The sequence below is a fragment of the Argentina anserina genome, chromosome 4 (assembly GCF_933775445.1).
Source record: "Argentina anserina chromosome 4, drPotAnse1.1, whole genome shotgun sequence".
Lineage (NCBI taxonomy): Eukaryota > Viridiplantae > Streptophyta > Magnoliopsida > Rosales > Rosaceae > Argentina > Argentina anserina.
The window spans coordinates 26,152,974-26,169,821 of NC_065875.1; the positions used below are offsets into that span (position 1 = coordinate 26,152,974).

Consider the following 16,848-nt stretch of genomic DNA (forward strand, 5'->3'; position numbering starts at 1 on the left):
GATATGCACAAGTTGGTTACTAGTATGCACGCAAAACACTTGCCATTGTTCCCTAGTTGTAATTACTAGCATAAACTTGATTAACTGGATACAACTGCTTAATAGTGTTACCAACTGACCATCTTATTAACTTCAATCAAGTACAGTAGAGATACCCAAGCTCTTTTACTTCACTGCAGCTTATAATAATTTACCAAGGACTTGCCATCCAATCCTTTCGTAAAGAACCTCATCATGAACTCCGAGAACTTAAACTCTTTGTAGAGAGCTGGCTTCTCCGGCGAGACCAGCTCCGGCAATGGACCGAACACCCCCTCTCTATTGCTCGGGTTCAAAAACACGGCTATTGAGACCCGAGGCTCGTGGTGTGGATTCGCCAACACCCGGTGATCCACGCTTTTGTATTCCTCATTTGACATAATCTGAACTACCAGCTCTGTTAATTTAGTAACTTAAACTCGAACAGTAACTAGTAATATGCATTTAATTTTACCTGGAGTAAATCACCAACATTGATCACAAGAGCACCAGGGACGGGCTCCACATCCACCCAAGCACCACCGTGCTTAACCTCCAAAGTCCAAACCACCGACGTGATCCTCAAGCAGCACGGTCAACACTCCCGGGTCACTGTGTGATGTCAGCCCTGTGGTCAGGTCAGGTTGCGGGCAGGGCGGGTAGTAGTTACCAACCATCGCCCTCCCTTCCAGACACGTCAGCCCCTTGAGCTTCTCCGAAGGCAATCCCAGCCCTTGACTGACCAGACCCAGCAGCTCCTCTCCCAGCCGTTGGATCTCCTTATTCCACGCCGCGATTTCCTCCCTGCAAATCTCCGGGACGTCGTCCGGGAAGATAGGGGCGAGCCTCATCTGGAGCGTGTCGCTCCAGCTGGCGGCTCTGGAAGTGTACAGGTCGAGGTTGGAGAAATACGACACGCCGTTGGTCATCTCTCTGCCGTAGAACTGCGCTCTGACCTCCGCCGGCTGCTCGTGGAAGGCCTTGACGGCGGCGATCGTACGGTCAAGAACCGCCGGCGGTATGCCGTGATTGGTGATCCGGAAGAAACCGAACTTCCGGCAGGCGGCGCTGATTCGGTCAACGAGGGCGGAGCGGCGATCGGAGAGGTCGATGGTGGGAATTGGTCGGGTCGTGGGTTGGAGTTGGTGTAGTGTTTCGGGCGGGTGGATAAAGATTCGGGGGATGGAGGAGAGGCCCGAGTCGACGAGGCCTTTGACTCCGAGCTTGGAGTCGTCGAATTGTTTAACTTGGTGGGCACGATCGTAGCCCTGTTCGCCGATCAAGGTACTATTTGTCGCCATTTTCATTAATTTTCAGATTAAGTTTTAATTGAGCTCTGAAGGAGACTCCTGGAGTCCTGGTTAAGACTTGAGAGAGATTAATTTATTAAGAACCTGTTTATTAATTTAATAATCATCCACTGTTCTGTTCATGGTTAATTACTTGGGAGGTGGGAGAGTGTTGAATTGTTAACTGTACGTGTTCTCGCTAAACTTAAGAACCTTGCGGTCCAAGTCATTCAGACGTCGACAGTACTTGCGATTCATTTCAATTCTTATGTGGTCGATGCTCCTACGTAATTATGAAATACTATTAAGTGTGATGTACTGATTAACATTGTGATTAGTGAAGACTCCAAGCCCTAGTTCTAAGGGTAAGGAGAAAGTTTAAGATTTTGTTTGCTGGTTTTTTGTTTTTATTTTTTCGTTTTGTTTTTATTTTGTTGGTTTGAACTCTATTTTTTTTGTTTTGTTTCGATTTCTTTTGGCTTGTTCTGGGTCTTTCTCATGTTTCCTGCGTTAGGAATTTCGCATTTAAATGGTGCTCTTGTCTTGTTTGTTAATGGGGGAATTTTGAATATGTGGCTTCTTTTATGTACCGCGGTTTGCTCTTGGGGTATTTTGAGTGTTTGTCTATCTTGAAATACGTGATAGCGGACGCGTATGTAACAGCTCTCTTGGGCTTTTATTAATGAACACCTTTCAAAAAACATTATGATTAGTGAGGTCACGTAGCCGTTGATAAATGCATGCTCGGGGAGATAGGAACGTTGTCAACTCGATCAAGAAGCGGCTACAGCGCTGATGAAGAAGATGCAAGTTATTTTGGCATCTGCTTCATGGTTTAGTGAACCTGTATTTACTGTGATAAATACTATGCATTGTTCAATATTTCAACTAACGGGCTTGTAAGTGAGACAGAAAGCTAATTGAGCCTTGAGATACAAGTAGTATATATTCATCTTCATTCTTCAAGTCTTCATATCTATTTTGTTTGGTAAGCAGCTCCTGCAGCTTAATTGAGAGGTGTATGTGAGACAGCATACGTATAGCCGCGTGAAGACGAAGGTTGACGTACTGTGGACGTCGAGCAATTGTTGGTGACCATGAGCCAGCCATTGTGGTAGAGTGATGATTGTAGTCGCCAAAACTCATTACATAAGACTTGTAGCTAGATTCGTAGACTTCCGGATTGCAGGAGGTAAGCCGAAGTCTCTCAGAATCCACAATAGAGGAATATATGGAAAATTGAACATGTAATGACTGTAATCTGATAATTTCTGATAATGACTAGTAACATAAACTAGATTGGTTACATAATATTAGTACAATGACCCGGCCTGTTTAACTCGAAATCAAGTAACATGGGCATATAAATTCAGAAGATTTCACAAGGTCTTAAGTCTGAACCATCAATATAACTTCACTACAGCTTAGAACCGCGCCTTGGCCACCGCCGGCTGCTCGTGGAAGGCCTTGACGGCGGCGATGGTCCGCTCCATGACCGCCATCGGAATTCCGTGGTCAGTGATCTGGAAGAATCCGAAGTTGGGGATGACCGGCTGGGAGCCGGGTCGGGCCGTGGGCCGGAGTTGGTTTAACGTCTCGGGCGGGTGGATGAAGATCCTAGGAATGGAGGAGAGACCCGAGTCGACGAGGCCTTTAACTCCCAGTTTTGAATCATCGAATTGCTTCACTTCGCCGGCTCGGTCGTAGCCCTGTTCGCCGATCAAGGTACTATTTGCCGCCATTTTCCACAGTGAAGCGAGTCGTCTGTTATCTTCTATGTTTGTTTTTAGATATTTAAGTGAGAAGTTGATAAGGCCAAGAGTGGTTGAATTGAGTGTTCAAGAAGAAAAGATTACAGTCTAAATTGCGTAGGTTACCTGAACTCTCGGCAAAGCCGTGGACAAAGATTTCGAAGAAAAACGGGAGAGGTTGATGGAGTTGATAAATGAGAGTTAAAGCTGTAGGGATAGGAATTTCAGATATTGATGAATCGGATTTTGTTCATGGTAGTGATGGTTACCCTCTAAAATTTACCAGTGGCCCAGGCCTTCTTCAAGTTTTACTTTTAGGTTTGGTGAGGTTGATGCTGTTACGTAGTGATTTCCTTCATTAATATGTGAGGGTGACATACCTTGATCTCCATAGATGGGACACCTTTGTACTTGGTTGATGCCTTGATCATCATTCTTGTTGATCACCAGTCACATCGTTTATATGTAGGAATGTAGGATGTAATAGTTCTTCTAGTCAGATCCTGGTCATCAATGATCCTTATAGATTCTGTCCTTTCTTGCGGAAGAAATAAACTCCTACAGTACTAATTCCCCTAACGTCTGCCTTGAGTTAATAGGAATCAACGTTTTGGGAATAGACCGATAAATATTCCAACTGTAATATGTATCTCTCATCATATCAATGGTACTGTTATGATAGTATATATGCTCCTGTTCAAGCTGCATCAGTTGTCACTTGTCGGTCAGTTATTAAGAAAAATCCCACTGTATTCCCTAAAGGTACAGGTGTTTAGTGACTGTGTATGGGTTTGGTCGAAATGAAAGACTGAAGGGTTGGGTGAGGTGGGTTTATTTATTTTATTACCCAACAAGATACTGAAGAAAGTATAATATACCATTTGGAAATGAATGAAGAGTGTTGTCTCATATAACTGTGTCAAGTGCTCATTTTGGTGCAAATAATTAACTGCAGCAGGTTTGTTTGTTGTACATAGCTATGTCATCGGCAGACAGGTCTCCCCCTAGAGGGCATGCCATTCTTTTGATTCTGTAATGGCAGTAACTTCATCACACCAGTCTCTCGACCTGTGAAGTTAACCGTCATTTGCAGCTAGCCCAACCTATATAGTGTCTAACAATTAAATTCTCCCTCTCTCTCACTCTATATATTTGGAGTGTGATCGAAGTGGGGCTATAAAGTTGTGTGGGAGTTTAGGGAAACTTATGAACAGTGGCATGTTGAAAGATACGTTTACATCAACATGAAAGTTTCTAATAAGAGAAGCACTGAGACTGAGAGAGACCATACAGTCCAGCATCTTGGATGCACCAAAACTGAAGTAGATACATTTCTTGAGTTTATATCTATCATTTCCTTCTGTTTTAGTTTACTGTCTGCTTCTTTTAGTATAATTTGTTTTGTGCATGGTTTTACAGAAGAATCACACGGTGGTACCACAATGGCTAAAAATTATGTACAGCACAGAATTCTTCAAGGCTTGCATTGATCACTTGGACTCAAAAGGGAAATATTTAGATCATTTCTGTATTGATTGTCTTCAGCCTATATGTCTGAACTGTCTTGCCCAGCACATGTTTCACAAGCATGTTAAGGTATGTGGTGTTTGTTTTTGAACCCTCCTAGCCTGAAGTGATCTAGCCCACATATGAATAACCTGATTTTTGGGTTACATATCCTCAGATTCGGAGATATATTTACAGTGATGTGATTAACCGCCGAGACTTGTGCAAGCTCTTCAACTGTTCTGGCATACAGGTTTGACAAACTACTGATGTCGTTGTTTTCACTTTTATACACAGCCATATATGTTTCTGCTCAAAACCTGCAGAATCTCACTATTAAACACTTGGAACAAAATAATGCTTGTTAAGCTAGCTGTTTACCTTTAGCTTCATCCTAAAGCAAATGTAGAAATGCAACTAATTTTTCCGAAGATGACAGATATTAGGTGACTTGGAAAACATTTGTAGATGTTATGCAACTGTTAACTGATCGATCTGACTCTATTACATGTGTATGCGTATTTTGTTTCGTCAACAAGACATGAGGGTTCAATGACACTGATTTATGTAAACATTGAGTTTATTGTTTACAGACTTATCACACAAACAAAGCCAAAGTGGTTTTCTTGAAGCAAAGGCATCAACCACATCAGCAACAGCAACAACATAATTATAATACTAAATTAAGAGAGTATATGTGTACCATCTGCTACAAGAATTTGCAAGACAATTCCCTCTATTGCAGTGTAGCCTGCAAGGTCGATTTATATATCGGATTCTGAATTTTCTTCTCCTTTCTCAATTATTGTCTGATAACACTGATCAGTATGTGTTTGTTGCTTATTAATTTGACATCAATTAATTGGTTGACAGGTTTTAGCAATTCATGGAAACGAATGCCAGAGAAAAGCCACATGTGGTGATCATGGTTTTGAAGATAATAAGGAGAAAAATGGAGGTAATAGAAATCTGAAAGTATCAATTAACAAAAGGCCAAAGTTAAGGAGAAAAGGAGTCCCTATAAGATCCCCAATGTTCTGATCAGGAAAGTAACCATTCATGAAAAATTGAAAACAAGAAGAGGTTGAAAAACATTGGAATTATATCCATGAACACAATGTTCTGAAAATCTGAATTTTTGTCTGTGATTTTCCTTCGCCGGTCTGATAGCGGCGAGCATGGACTGATTTCTCTTTTGTTGAAGAAAAGGCCTGTGCATGTACTCCTTTCAGTCCTTTGGCTACCTTGTGAAGGTACTACTTTCTGGGTTTTGTAGCTCCAACAAGACTTGGTTCCCTGGGGGCTGCTTGCTAGGCTGAGTCTGCTGCATGTGTTTGATTGAAGTCTACTGTCTTGTTAAAGTAATTATAAAAAAAAAAAATAGAAGTCATGGTCAATGTTTTTTTCTTCATCTTCTCTCAGATTCTTCAAATTTATCAACACACAAGACATTTACTCAATAACGTTGTACCATATACACTTGTATCAGGTATGGTATGAGTATATTGGTAGCTACGTTATTTCATTACTAGCTATTTGTAAACCAGACGACCATGTAGTTATAATCTGGAGTCTAGGCTCTTATAATCTGGAATTTAGGCTCTCGTCTGTATTTTACAATTGATTACTTGAAGTAAAATTGTGTCGCCAATGTTAAAGAATCATGAATAATTATATATAGAACACATACAAGTTTTAATCCGGAAAAACTATGTACCATGCTATGACCATCTATCACTAATTCACTACGACACCTCTATTATAAAATAAATAAATAATTAAAAAAAATCCGATCGCGATTGAATACTCCCATATTAGAAAGACAAATTCCGATGTCGGATCTCTCATCTTCGTCAAATTCCAATGCAAAACAAGCGTACGTATACACACGTTTGGGAGGTAGAAATATACTTCTACGGTCTGAACGAAAATAGTTTTATTGACTCCTTACAAGGAAGCCCAGTGATTGATGAACGGCTCAGGTTCGAAGGTGCAGGGGAATAACAATAGACCCGCAGCCGCGAATACATGACTTTCCTCTTCTTCCTTTTTATCCTCCTCCACGTGTGCCTCGGTGAACCGAAATAGTTGGACTAAGCAGTCGTCTTCTTCTTCTTCTTCTTCTTCTTCTTCAGTTCATCTCATCTCTCCTCTCCTCTCCTCTCCAGCGTAGCTGGGTCGGGTCTCTCGATCAACATGGGATCCGAACCGTCGACTGTTGTAGGTGAGCCGTTTGCTGAATCTCTGATTCTTCTTCTCACCCTCTCCATTTCATCGGCAAACTAAGATCGCCGATTTATCAATTTCAATATGAATTCCTCTGCTTAAATCACGCGTTTGGAGCTGTCCGAGTTTATCGGTTTACTTTTCCGTCACTCGTTTCATTGTTTTGGCTTGTTGTATAGTTACAGATCATTTACGTTTCTACTGTAGTTTGATTCGGTTTTTGCTTAGCAGTTTTGATTGCATTTCTTCACAGAAATTGTATGAATGATGCATGTAGCTGTTTTGATGCCCCAACACTAATGCGTCTGTGAAGTTTGCGGAAACTTGATGCTATTTTTCATTCATTGTTCTTCTAATTACATTGTGGCAATGCAAATTTGATATCTTTGGAAACCTGCGCTCAGATTGTGCTTGGATTAAGGGTCTACTTTTGACACTTACTAGCTTAAGAAGCTGTCAGATTGTGCTTTGGTTTATGCTTGTCGGCTGTTTATTTGAAACTCTTTGTTTTCCTAACCCGACGTGACATTTTCCTCCTGATGGTGAGAATGCAAAGGGGTTGAATCTGTTTTTTGAAAGTGAAATTGTGTTATTGTCAGATATTTAACATGTTTGGACCTTTATGTTGCATTGATTCTCCCGCCGCTCATATTGTTCACTAAAATTAGTAACTTCCGTAACACGAGCCAAATGCACTAATGTCATCACTATCTTCCATCTCGACACTTACTCCCACTTCACAGTTCAATTCGACAATGCCAAAGAGTGCTATTAACATTGCAAATGATACATGAAACTATATAGTGTAAATTCTTAAAAAAATAAACATGTCTCATCTGTACCGTTAGTATTGCCCTCTAGGGGAGTGTTCAAATACCACTCATGAATTGGGAAATCAGTAGATTACATTGAATATATGCAACTAGGATAGTTTAGTTCGTAACTTTTACTGATGTTCTAAATTGGTATCTTCTGATGTATTTTTGTCTGTTTACACTATTATGACATCCATTGGAATACGGTTATGCATGTCGTGATTCACTTCATCTTGTTGTTGTTTGCAGTTCCAAGGAATTTCAGATTACTGGAAGAGCTTGAGAGAGGTGAAAAGGGAATTGGGGATGGGACTGTTAGCTATGGAATGGATGACGCTGATGATATATTTATGCAGTCATGGACAGGGACGATTATTGGGCCCCCAAATGTATGTTCCATGCTCTCCATATTCTACAATATATCATTATCCAAATACAATATGTCCTGAGTTATTAGTTCTCATTCATGTCATATATTTATTATCCTGATCATCTATCAACACCTGTTTTAAGATAATACTTTTCTTGTTCAAAATAATGGACACAGTTGGCATATACCAAATATGTCCTGGCAAGTGTCCAAAACAGTTACGCTTGTTTTAACTTGATGAATTCATACTTTTTTTTTTGCTTCCTGTCTTGGCATGATATCGCTCCACCGAGTATTACTACTGCATGCCATACCACATCATTCCTTAATCATATATTAATCCCTGCTCTTACTTCTTGCTAGACTGTGCATGAAGGGCGAATTTACCAGTTGAAATTATTTTGTGGTAAAGATTATCCAGATAATCCACCAGCTGTGAGGTTCCAAACACGGATAAACATGACATGTGTCAATAATGAAACTGGAGTGGTGGGTTTCCATTCCTCTCAAAGAAATGTAATCTTTTATATAAATTGAAACAAACTGATGGATGAACAAATTACCAGGTTGAACCCAGTCTCTTCCCCATGCTTGCAAATTGGCAAAGGGAACATACAATGGAGGACATCTTGACACAATTGAAGAAAGATATGATGTCACCACAAAACCGAAAGCTAGCTCAGCCACCGGAAGGTTTGCCAACTTCTCCTGTTTCATGATGCACCATGCCTTTCTGTTTACTTTTGATTTTCTTGAGTTTGTGTCATTTAACAATTAAGAGGTAACATTCAATGATGAATTTTCAGGCCATGAAGAGGGGAGGGTGGATCAGAAAGGGCTTGTGGTGAAATGTGTCATTGTCTAAGGTGAGACTTGAACAACAAAGATACCGTAGCTAATATTATATGTATATTGCATAATCATATTTAAGGATCATATCTATGTGCTAATCACACAAGTGTAACCAAGCACCGTCCCCGTGTGGAAGCGAGATGCCACTCTAATACGAGTTTGCGAGTGTCTAGCATTGTTGAACCTCCTTTGTTTATCCAACTCGTGTATGACTGTGACTGCATTTCTTTCATCATTATAACACTTGCAGAGCTAGGCGATGAGTCTGTTAAGTTTCTCAGGATATTATGCCTAGACCCAATTCTACTTTGGCTGGCTATTTCCTGATTTCCCAATGACATTACTCTTCGATGTGAAATTGCCAATTATCTGAGTTGGTTTTCTGGTAAACGATGTGTAATCATATCCATTCTTCAGACTATAAAATATCCATTCTTCAGTTCGTTTATAATCCCAAGCTGTTTGGTTTGAATGTCAGTTCCTTATAAAGACGCTGGTGATAATGATTCAGTAGAACATTTTTAGTATATACATATCCCGCAGCCGAACCATTATTGAGCTAGCAAGCAAGGATCAAACATTAATGATTTTGTGTCGACGACGACTGGTGTTAAATACTATGGATCCTGTTATGGGAGAAGAATCAACTCCAACTCATCCCAAATAAATGAGTCATTCAGTCGTGATCCGACTATCATACGTCAAAACAAAAAGATGGGGAACTCAAATTTGCACATTTTATTTAACAATTAGAAGTGTTTTACTTTATTTTAAATAAGGTGAAGGAACATAGCCAGAGAGGCTACACCTTACCCATTAATAAGAGTGCTTGGCAACGAGGGGGACGTAACACCAATAACTCGTGCCATTTTTTCAGCATTATACTTATCCTCAAAGATGATACCCTGAAGAAACCTAGGCACTTTGGTTAAGTTAAATGCTACAACTCCATCTAAACTAGCAAAGTGCGTCAATCTATGTACTACACTATTAACTTCTCGGTATACACGGCGTATCGATATAAAATCAAACATAAACATTAAATCACGACAGTCTGGTAATATCAAACTTGCCTCTACCATGTCAATGCATGTCTTATTCAAAGCTGCCACCAAAGTCAAGCAGTCACTCCACCTTAGAAGTATTTTCTTAATTGACTTGATTTAGTGTTTAGTAACATGTGTTTTATCTGTATTAGAGCTCCTAGTTTCTTATCCATCACAATATTCAATTGCCTCAAGATCTTCTCCTCAATCTCATTTGTAGTTTTCACAAGGTTGATGACGAAGTAACTTGCAAATGTGAACCAAGAAGATTTTTTAGCGTAACAAACAAGTCGATCGGAAGCAATGAAATGGAATCGTTGTTGGCGTGCACATATGTGTATGCCACATTATTATTTGTGTATTCTAAGAGTGAGAATATGTTCCTTCAAGGCTTCAATTTTAATTTGCTTAAGAATGTGAGGAATAGTATCACCTAAGAATATATCTGCACATATAATTGGAAGCAGCCACTGTATATAAAGTATTAGTTGATGTTTCTGAGCCTATCTATAATACGTGTATATGAAGTATGCATGATCAAACCAACTAGTCGTATGTGTTCGTGTCGGAAAAAACTAGTCATATATGTTGCATGGCTAATGGCTTGTACGTCCACGTCGTGGAGACCAAGGCCACGCCTCCGATATAAGGCGGTGACCATCTTATCTAGATGTGATAGCTTTGAAACTTTGCCAAATTTGATCGAGTAATACATACAAAGTTGCTACTTCGTGTAAAACTTGAAGTGGTGATTGTGAAAGGTTTGGCTCGTTCTCTCTTTTTCAATCAACGTATTAACAATACATTTGTAGACGATTTGATCGAAACCAATAGCAACAGATCAGGTCATTCGTCATATAGATACGACTCAGATGTTGCGATAAATTATCACATCGGGTACTTATTATCATATCAAATTTAGATACGACCCTTCTTTAATGGATGTTTTTTCGCGATGAGAGAATTAAGTGTTGAACCGTTCAGACATGAGAAAGTGATGTATAATTCGAATTAGATAACTAATAATTCAGATTGCGCGCAATAGCACATTAGAGCAAAGAAACGTCCAGACTCAAAATCAAAAGGAAGAAGGGAATGCGTTATGCGTGTCTTGTAGCTTCCGGTGCTTTTGTTGTTGTATAAGCAAAGCTAAAGATAAAGAGGAAAGAAGCAAACGGCACCAATTTTCTATTGTGCTCTGGAAAACGATTGCGTCCCTTCCACATATTACCGTGATCCTCGTTTGGGTATGATTGCCTAATAAAACCGATCCTGCTCATTTCCTTAAACAAGAACGAGCTTCTTCCTCTTATTCATGCTGATGGTATCAAACCTAAACGTTATGACACGCATTTTCCATTTTAAGCTTCGTGACAGGTAAACTTAGTGATGGAAAATAATCACGGGTTTCAGATTCATTAATTAAACAACCACATCACGATGTCAAACCTTAGTTCTCTATCTTTTTACTAAGCAAGTATGTTGTAAGGCATAATTTGGTACAAATTTACTTTTTCAAAAAATCAACATAGAGGTCGATTTTTAAAATTTATAGTATTTTGTAACGTTAAAAATATCAGTTTTTTTTAAAAAAATTTATAGGTCATCCACAACATGCCCGAATGTGGCTTTTAGAATATGTTTTTACTCAAAGCTCACTAAATGTTAATATTTTATTATAAATTATCAAATAACACCCTTATTTATAATTATTTTAAATATGTTATAATAAAATCATGTCTTTTTTTGTCATTGACCATATTTACAACAGTTTCATTTAGAATTTACCAAATAATTTATTTATCGACAACACTTGTAAAAGTAATATTTACCAAAGACAAACATGTTTTGATTTACAGTTGATTTTTTCTTTTCACAATACAGTAGAAGCAGATATTTTTAAAAGTAGCAGCAATACCGAACTAGCTTTAAGTCTCTATTATTATTTTTTTTCTCTATTATGAGTCGAACTTATAGTCTCTTATCCTTAAATGAGAGACTTGTGTTACTACACCAAAACTGCACCGTGTATCATACCGGAAAAATCACTCACACATCATCTACCACACGAAAATTACACATAAACATCGAAACTTGGAGCTCCTTTTATGCAAAGATGAATCTCTCCCCGGCTCGACAAAAGAAAGATGATCGGGGATAGTAAGAGGGGTGTCTTTGCCTCTGATCCTCATCTAGGGTATTTAGAACGGTTGTTACTATTGTCAATTGACAAGGAAACAAACAAAAGCAGTGCATATATATGATTCAATATGTCGACCAAGGAAACAATAAGTAGAGAAGATGGAAATGTATAGAGCTCATCTTGTTATGAAAAAACAAGATGAAAATGTCCTCGAATTCTCCACTCATGGATGCAAACCCTGTTGCTTTCCGTGTCCGATTGATTGTAGTTGTTCGCTAAATCATAAATCAATCAAACAATCATGAACCGGAGGTCTAACCGATGGTGACTCTCACAGCGACCAATCACCATCAGGGCCGGCCTGGGTGTGCGGGTGGTGCCACTGCACAAGGCCTCAAGTGAAATGAAGGCCTCCGATTTTCTGACAATTTCAGGCTTTCAGCCAACTAGTTATATAATATATAATTAAGAATGTTACAAAATATATAGTCTCTTCAAATTTATCAATTATGTGATGAGTTGGGTTCTAGTCCCGGTGTTACCTTGATTTTTTTGACTTTCTACCCCCCATTTCACTATTTGTACCTTTTTCCTCCTTCTTTTTTACTTATGTGCTTCGCTTTTAATTTTTTTTCTTCTTTTTCCTTTGTGTTTTCTTTCTTCTTTGAACATTTCTTATAACTTTCAATAAAATAAAATGAACTATAAAATGGAAGCTAAGAGATTTTTATGGTTGAAAACACTTTTAGTATATATAACAATACCATACGCGACATTTTTGTTTTAAAATTTCTTATTCTATTCTTGTAACAGAGTAATCTCATCATATTTTCGCACTAGGCCTCAAATATGTCAGGACCGACTTGATCACCATGCCTACTCGGTTACTCTAATCGGAAAAAATAAAACTATTTACATATAAGAAGCAATTATTCTTTATTACTTTAGTTAACAACAAATATCTTCGGTCCCTCGGATTTTAGATTCACCCAAGCCAAATCTTCAAGTCGTAATTGATTAAAAATTGGATTTAACGGGCCAAACTATCATTAAACACGTCTGCGCCTTGAATCAATTGCTTCACCACGATACGAAAAACTTAGTTTTTTTTTTAGCAGAAAAGACGAAAAACCTTGTTGGCGGCCATGAATGTTAGATAACAATCACAATTCAGAAACAGTTGAAGTGCCGCTGGCAAGATACCATTACACACTTTCGATCTCTCTTTTGTTAAATTTGAGCCTCATTGGTTTTACATGCAAAACTTTACCCCTATCTTTGATAGTTTAGATACGTATTTACATTTATTCTTTGTATTTATTTCCCTTTATAAATACACGTCAAATCTGTTATAGGATTCATCCCTCTTCGTTCATCATAACACAGCAATAAGAACCTTTCTTTAATCGATTCAAAACCCTTCTATTCAGTCATGGCTTCTTCTCCTGTACCAGAAACCACCAATAATCAAGGTTGATAATTTTCTCTTTTGGGTTTTGATCTGTTCCCAACTGCTTAGAACTAAACGGTTTTGCAAACTTATGGCTCTATCTGTGCAGAAGTTACTGGGAGATTTGTTCCGAATGAACACGATACTCTGCAGAGGCATGTAGCATTCTTCGACAGGAATCACGATGGCATTGTTTATCCTTGGGAGACCTTTCAAGGTTTTGGCTCTGTTTCATTCGTAGTTTGCTTTACGGGTTTTGTTTCTGATAAAATTTGATTGAATCCTTAAAAGTTACAGTAAGATTTGTGTTGATCCTGTTTACAGGTTTTCGTGCAATTGGCTGTGGCCTGTTCTTATCCTCGTTCGCTGCTATCTTCATCAACGTCGGTCTCAGTCGGCAGACTCGCCCGGTAACTCTCTCTCTCTCTCTCTCTCTCTCTCCAAACTTTACTGTTTTACTGTAAAAAAAAACCACGATTAATCTCCGATTAAATTTCTCATGATTCCGGTGAGAAATGGCTACAATGTTAGTGTGTTGGTCATCCCGGAAAACCAATTAGCCACAGCTCAAGTCACCCCGACATGACTCAGTTTCATTTTTAGTCCATTCTTCTGTCTTTTTTCTTTAAATAGTAAAGGGATGAGCAACTGATCGATCTTTTGAGTAGAATAACACAAGCAACGAATTGATTCCCAGAATAAGTATCTAAGACTAACTAGTCCTAAATATGGAGTTTATCTAAATCTTAAGGATTTTACATTTTTACCGATACAGGATTGCAAACTTTAATGTAGAAATAATTGATCTTCGAAGACACATGCGAATACTCACATCCACATAAAAGTAGGTGCTTTCAGCAAATATCTAGCAGCACTAAGAATATGTTTTGCTGATGTAATGCTGATCTGATTAGGAAGTACCAAAGTTGCTCTACTTTAATTTCTTTTTAACCTTTTCATTATCTGCTTAGGAACTAACCAATTTACTAGACTAGCAAACCCATTTGAATAACTTATTTGATTAACTTATATGAAGAATTATACTCGAGTTGATCAGATTGACTGATCAGTCTGTGTTTTGGTTGAATGTGGTTTAGGGAAAATCGTTTTCTCTGCGGTTTCCGATTGAAGTTAGAAACATTCACAAAGCCAAGCATGGCAGTGACTCAGGTGTATATGACACTGAAGGAAGGTATATTGAGATCTTGCTATATATATTGAATAGTCTGCGGTCTAATGTGTAATATTATACGTACGTAACTTGGTATATTATTTTTAGTTCATGGTTCTTGCAGAGGAATCTGACAGATAAAACCCGCTTATGAATGTATTCTTGAAAGATCTTTTTTATAATTTGTTTTGTAACTATTTTCTTTGTACCACATGCCTTATAGTCCGTTTTGGTTAGTAGATAATTAGTTCAGATGATTATTAAATTGTTACAAAAGAGTCCTCTTGTTTTCTCCCTCTAGATTCCTTGTTTTGACTATAACAGGTTGCACAGGTGTATCAATTTATCTGTTTATTAATCTACTTTCTGTTCTAATAATAATTTTGTAGGTTTGTTCCCTTAAAATTTGAAGAGATTTTCTCCAAACATGCACATAGTAATGCCAATGCTTTGACAGCAAAGGAACTGGATGGGTTGCTCAAAGCCAATAGGGAGCCAAATGATCGCAGAGGATGGTATATATGTTAACATTTCTTATTTTATTCAGCTCTCAATGTTGTGATACGTCAATATGGCGTAGTAACAAACTGATGAAACTAATATTGATTGCAGGTTGGCTGCCTGGACTGAATGGAAGATCCTGTATTTTCTTTGCAAGGACAAGAATGGTTTACTGCACAAAGAAACCGTTAGAGCTGTTTATGATGGGAGCCTGTTCGAGCAAATGGAGAAGGAAAGATTAGCAGCAGCGGCCAAGAAGAAAGAGTAATACCATTAATTATGATCTTCTTTTGAAAATAATGTTTAGAATTATATGTTTGTACTTGTGCAAATTAAAGGTTTAAATTACTACGCCTATATGGCCTTAAAACATATGTAATACATCATGTTTCTGAAGTAGTCTTTTGGCGACAAGTAATTTGAAATTAAAACCTAAATAAGTTACAATGGATTTCTGGTTTATGCAGTACCGTCTGAATTAAAATGGCATACAGCTCCGGTCAGACATTTGACTCTACTGAGTGGATGATGTACTTTCACCAGTTAATTATATTGGTTTTGTGTGTTTGTATAGATGAACGATGTAGTCTGTTATGGTGTAAATTGGTTCTTGTTCATTGATTGCATTTTCAATAAACGTGTATAGGCCCCTGTATATTATGGCCTCAGATCTTTGTATAGATTCCAAGTTTGTGTGTTGATACCCAGTTTGTAATAGGAGTGTCGTGTACAGCTTGGTAGCAATGGATGTAAGTTGACACTACAAGTGACCTCACAATTTGAATTCTCCTTGATCGTGAAATATCGATAACTTGGTGACCCGGAAAATGGTGAATTTGATAGAAGTTGGATATTCTAATTTGAAGTCCCAACATCATTATAGAATCTTGAGATTTCACTATGCAGCGTAAAGCAAGATTCGACGATTTGATTAAGCTTCTAATCTGATACACTCCATATATAACAAGTTTGGGTTCAGCTGATGACCTGTTTTGGGAGCCTGGGACTCTAACCGCTTCCAGAAACAAGAACAAGATGATGAATATATGGCATGAGCATTACATGTACAGGCAACATGCATGGCATAATTAATAAAGAACTAAAAATATGTCCAAACCTGCTAGGAAATCCATGCAAGTATGCCATGTATTTGGGGTGACATACTACCTGTATCTCTATTTAACTACCCAGAAAAAAGCACCACTATCTAGGCTTTCTTATAGAAGTTAACTTGTAACATGGTAAACAGTGAAGGAGTCCAACACCTTAACAGCATAAGAAGACTAAAATGCAGCTAATTAACATTTCAAAATGTGGAAAGAAATATTCATTTATAATCCTGCATGTGAAGAGTGACGGACAATGCCAAATGTATACTTCAGAAGCATCAGGGAAATGTGGCTCCTCTTGGCTAACTGGCTAAGTAGATCCCTGGATCAACTATAAATCTACAATTGGCCAGATCCTATGCCGCCTACAGATCAGTGAAATATATACAATGTGTTAGAAAATAAAGCCACTCTGGTCTGCCTCCTCTATATCCATCCAAGGTCACTGGTGTGGTCAATCCCGTCTTACGTAGAAGACATGATACAGCCCTGACAAACTAGTAGAAGCAGAAACATATTTGATAATGAACTGTTCTTACAGTTCTTCTCTTCCTATCACCAATTACCATCACACGAGCCACAAGTGTTTTTGAGCCTCTAC

The 16,848-nt window shown here is 38.4% G+C and overlaps 5 protein-coding genes across 7 annotated transcripts in view; 4 read left to right on the forward strand and 1 right to left on the reverse strand.

Moving 5' to 3' along the window:
* Positions 1 to 16,848, forward strand: part of LOC126791313 (21 kDa protein-like) — a 114,250-nt gene that overhangs the window by 34,532 nt on the left and 62,870 nt on the right. The window lies entirely within an intron of this gene.
* On the reverse strand, positions 103 to 1,364 carry LOC126791305 (1-aminocyclopropane-1-carboxylate oxidase homolog 4-like). Its single transcript, XM_050517742.1, is given in 3 exon segments — positions 103 to 422; positions 494 to 577; positions 579 to 1,364. Coding segments are annotated over 3 exon segments (1,083 nt in total). The 5' UTR covers positions 1,326 to 1,364; the 3' UTR covers positions 103 to 170.
* LOC126791318 (protein RGF1 INDUCIBLE TRANSCRIPTION FACTOR 1-like) lies at positions 2,984 to 5,987 on the forward strand. Its single transcript, XM_050517756.1, has 5 exons — positions 2,984 to 3,032; positions 4,478 to 4,654; positions 4,743 to 4,817; positions 5,158 to 5,322; positions 5,438 to 5,987. The coding sequence occupies exons 2-5, from the start codon at positions 4,514 to 4,516 to the stop codon at positions 5,603 to 5,605; spliced, it is 549 nt and encodes a 182-aa protein (XP_050373713.1). The 5' UTR covers positions 2,984 to 3,032; positions 4,478 to 4,513; the 3' UTR covers positions 5,606 to 5,987.
* LOC126791320 (ubiquitin-conjugating enzyme E2 variant 1B-like) lies at positions 6,746 to 9,269 on the forward strand. Of its 2 annotated transcripts, none has more exons than XM_050517759.1 (6): positions 6,746 to 6,788; positions 7,855 to 7,994; positions 8,339 to 8,464; positions 8,542 to 8,668; positions 8,782 to 8,841; positions 9,069 to 9,269. In XM_050517759.1, the coding sequence occupies exons 1-5, from the start codon at positions 6,761 to 6,763 to the stop codon at positions 8,838 to 8,840; spliced, it is 480 nt and encodes a 159-aa protein (XP_050373716.1). In that variant the 5' UTR covers positions 6,746 to 6,760; the 3' UTR covers position 8,841; positions 9,069 to 9,269. The 2 variants fall into 2 exon arrangements, with proteins under 2 accessions (XP_050373716.1, XP_050373717.1); XM_050517760.1 differs by having other exon boundaries at positions 9,078 to 9,269.
* LOC126791310 (probable peroxygenase 4) lies at positions 13,356 to 15,948 on the forward strand. Of its 2 annotated transcripts, none has more exons than XM_050517746.1 (7): positions 13,356 to 13,488; positions 13,576 to 13,683; positions 13,791 to 13,876; positions 14,564 to 14,658; positions 15,027 to 15,152; positions 15,250 to 15,402; positions 15,606 to 15,945. In XM_050517746.1, the coding sequence occupies exons 1-7, from the start codon at positions 13,449 to 13,451 to the stop codon at positions 15,613 to 15,615; spliced, it is 618 nt and encodes a 205-aa protein (XP_050373703.1). In that variant the 5' UTR covers positions 13,356 to 13,448; the 3' UTR covers positions 15,616 to 15,945. The 2 variants fall into 2 exon arrangements, with proteins under 2 accessions (XP_050373703.1, XP_050373704.1); XM_050517747.1 differs by having other exon boundaries at positions 13,357 to 13,488; positions 13,579 to 13,683; positions 15,606 to 15,948.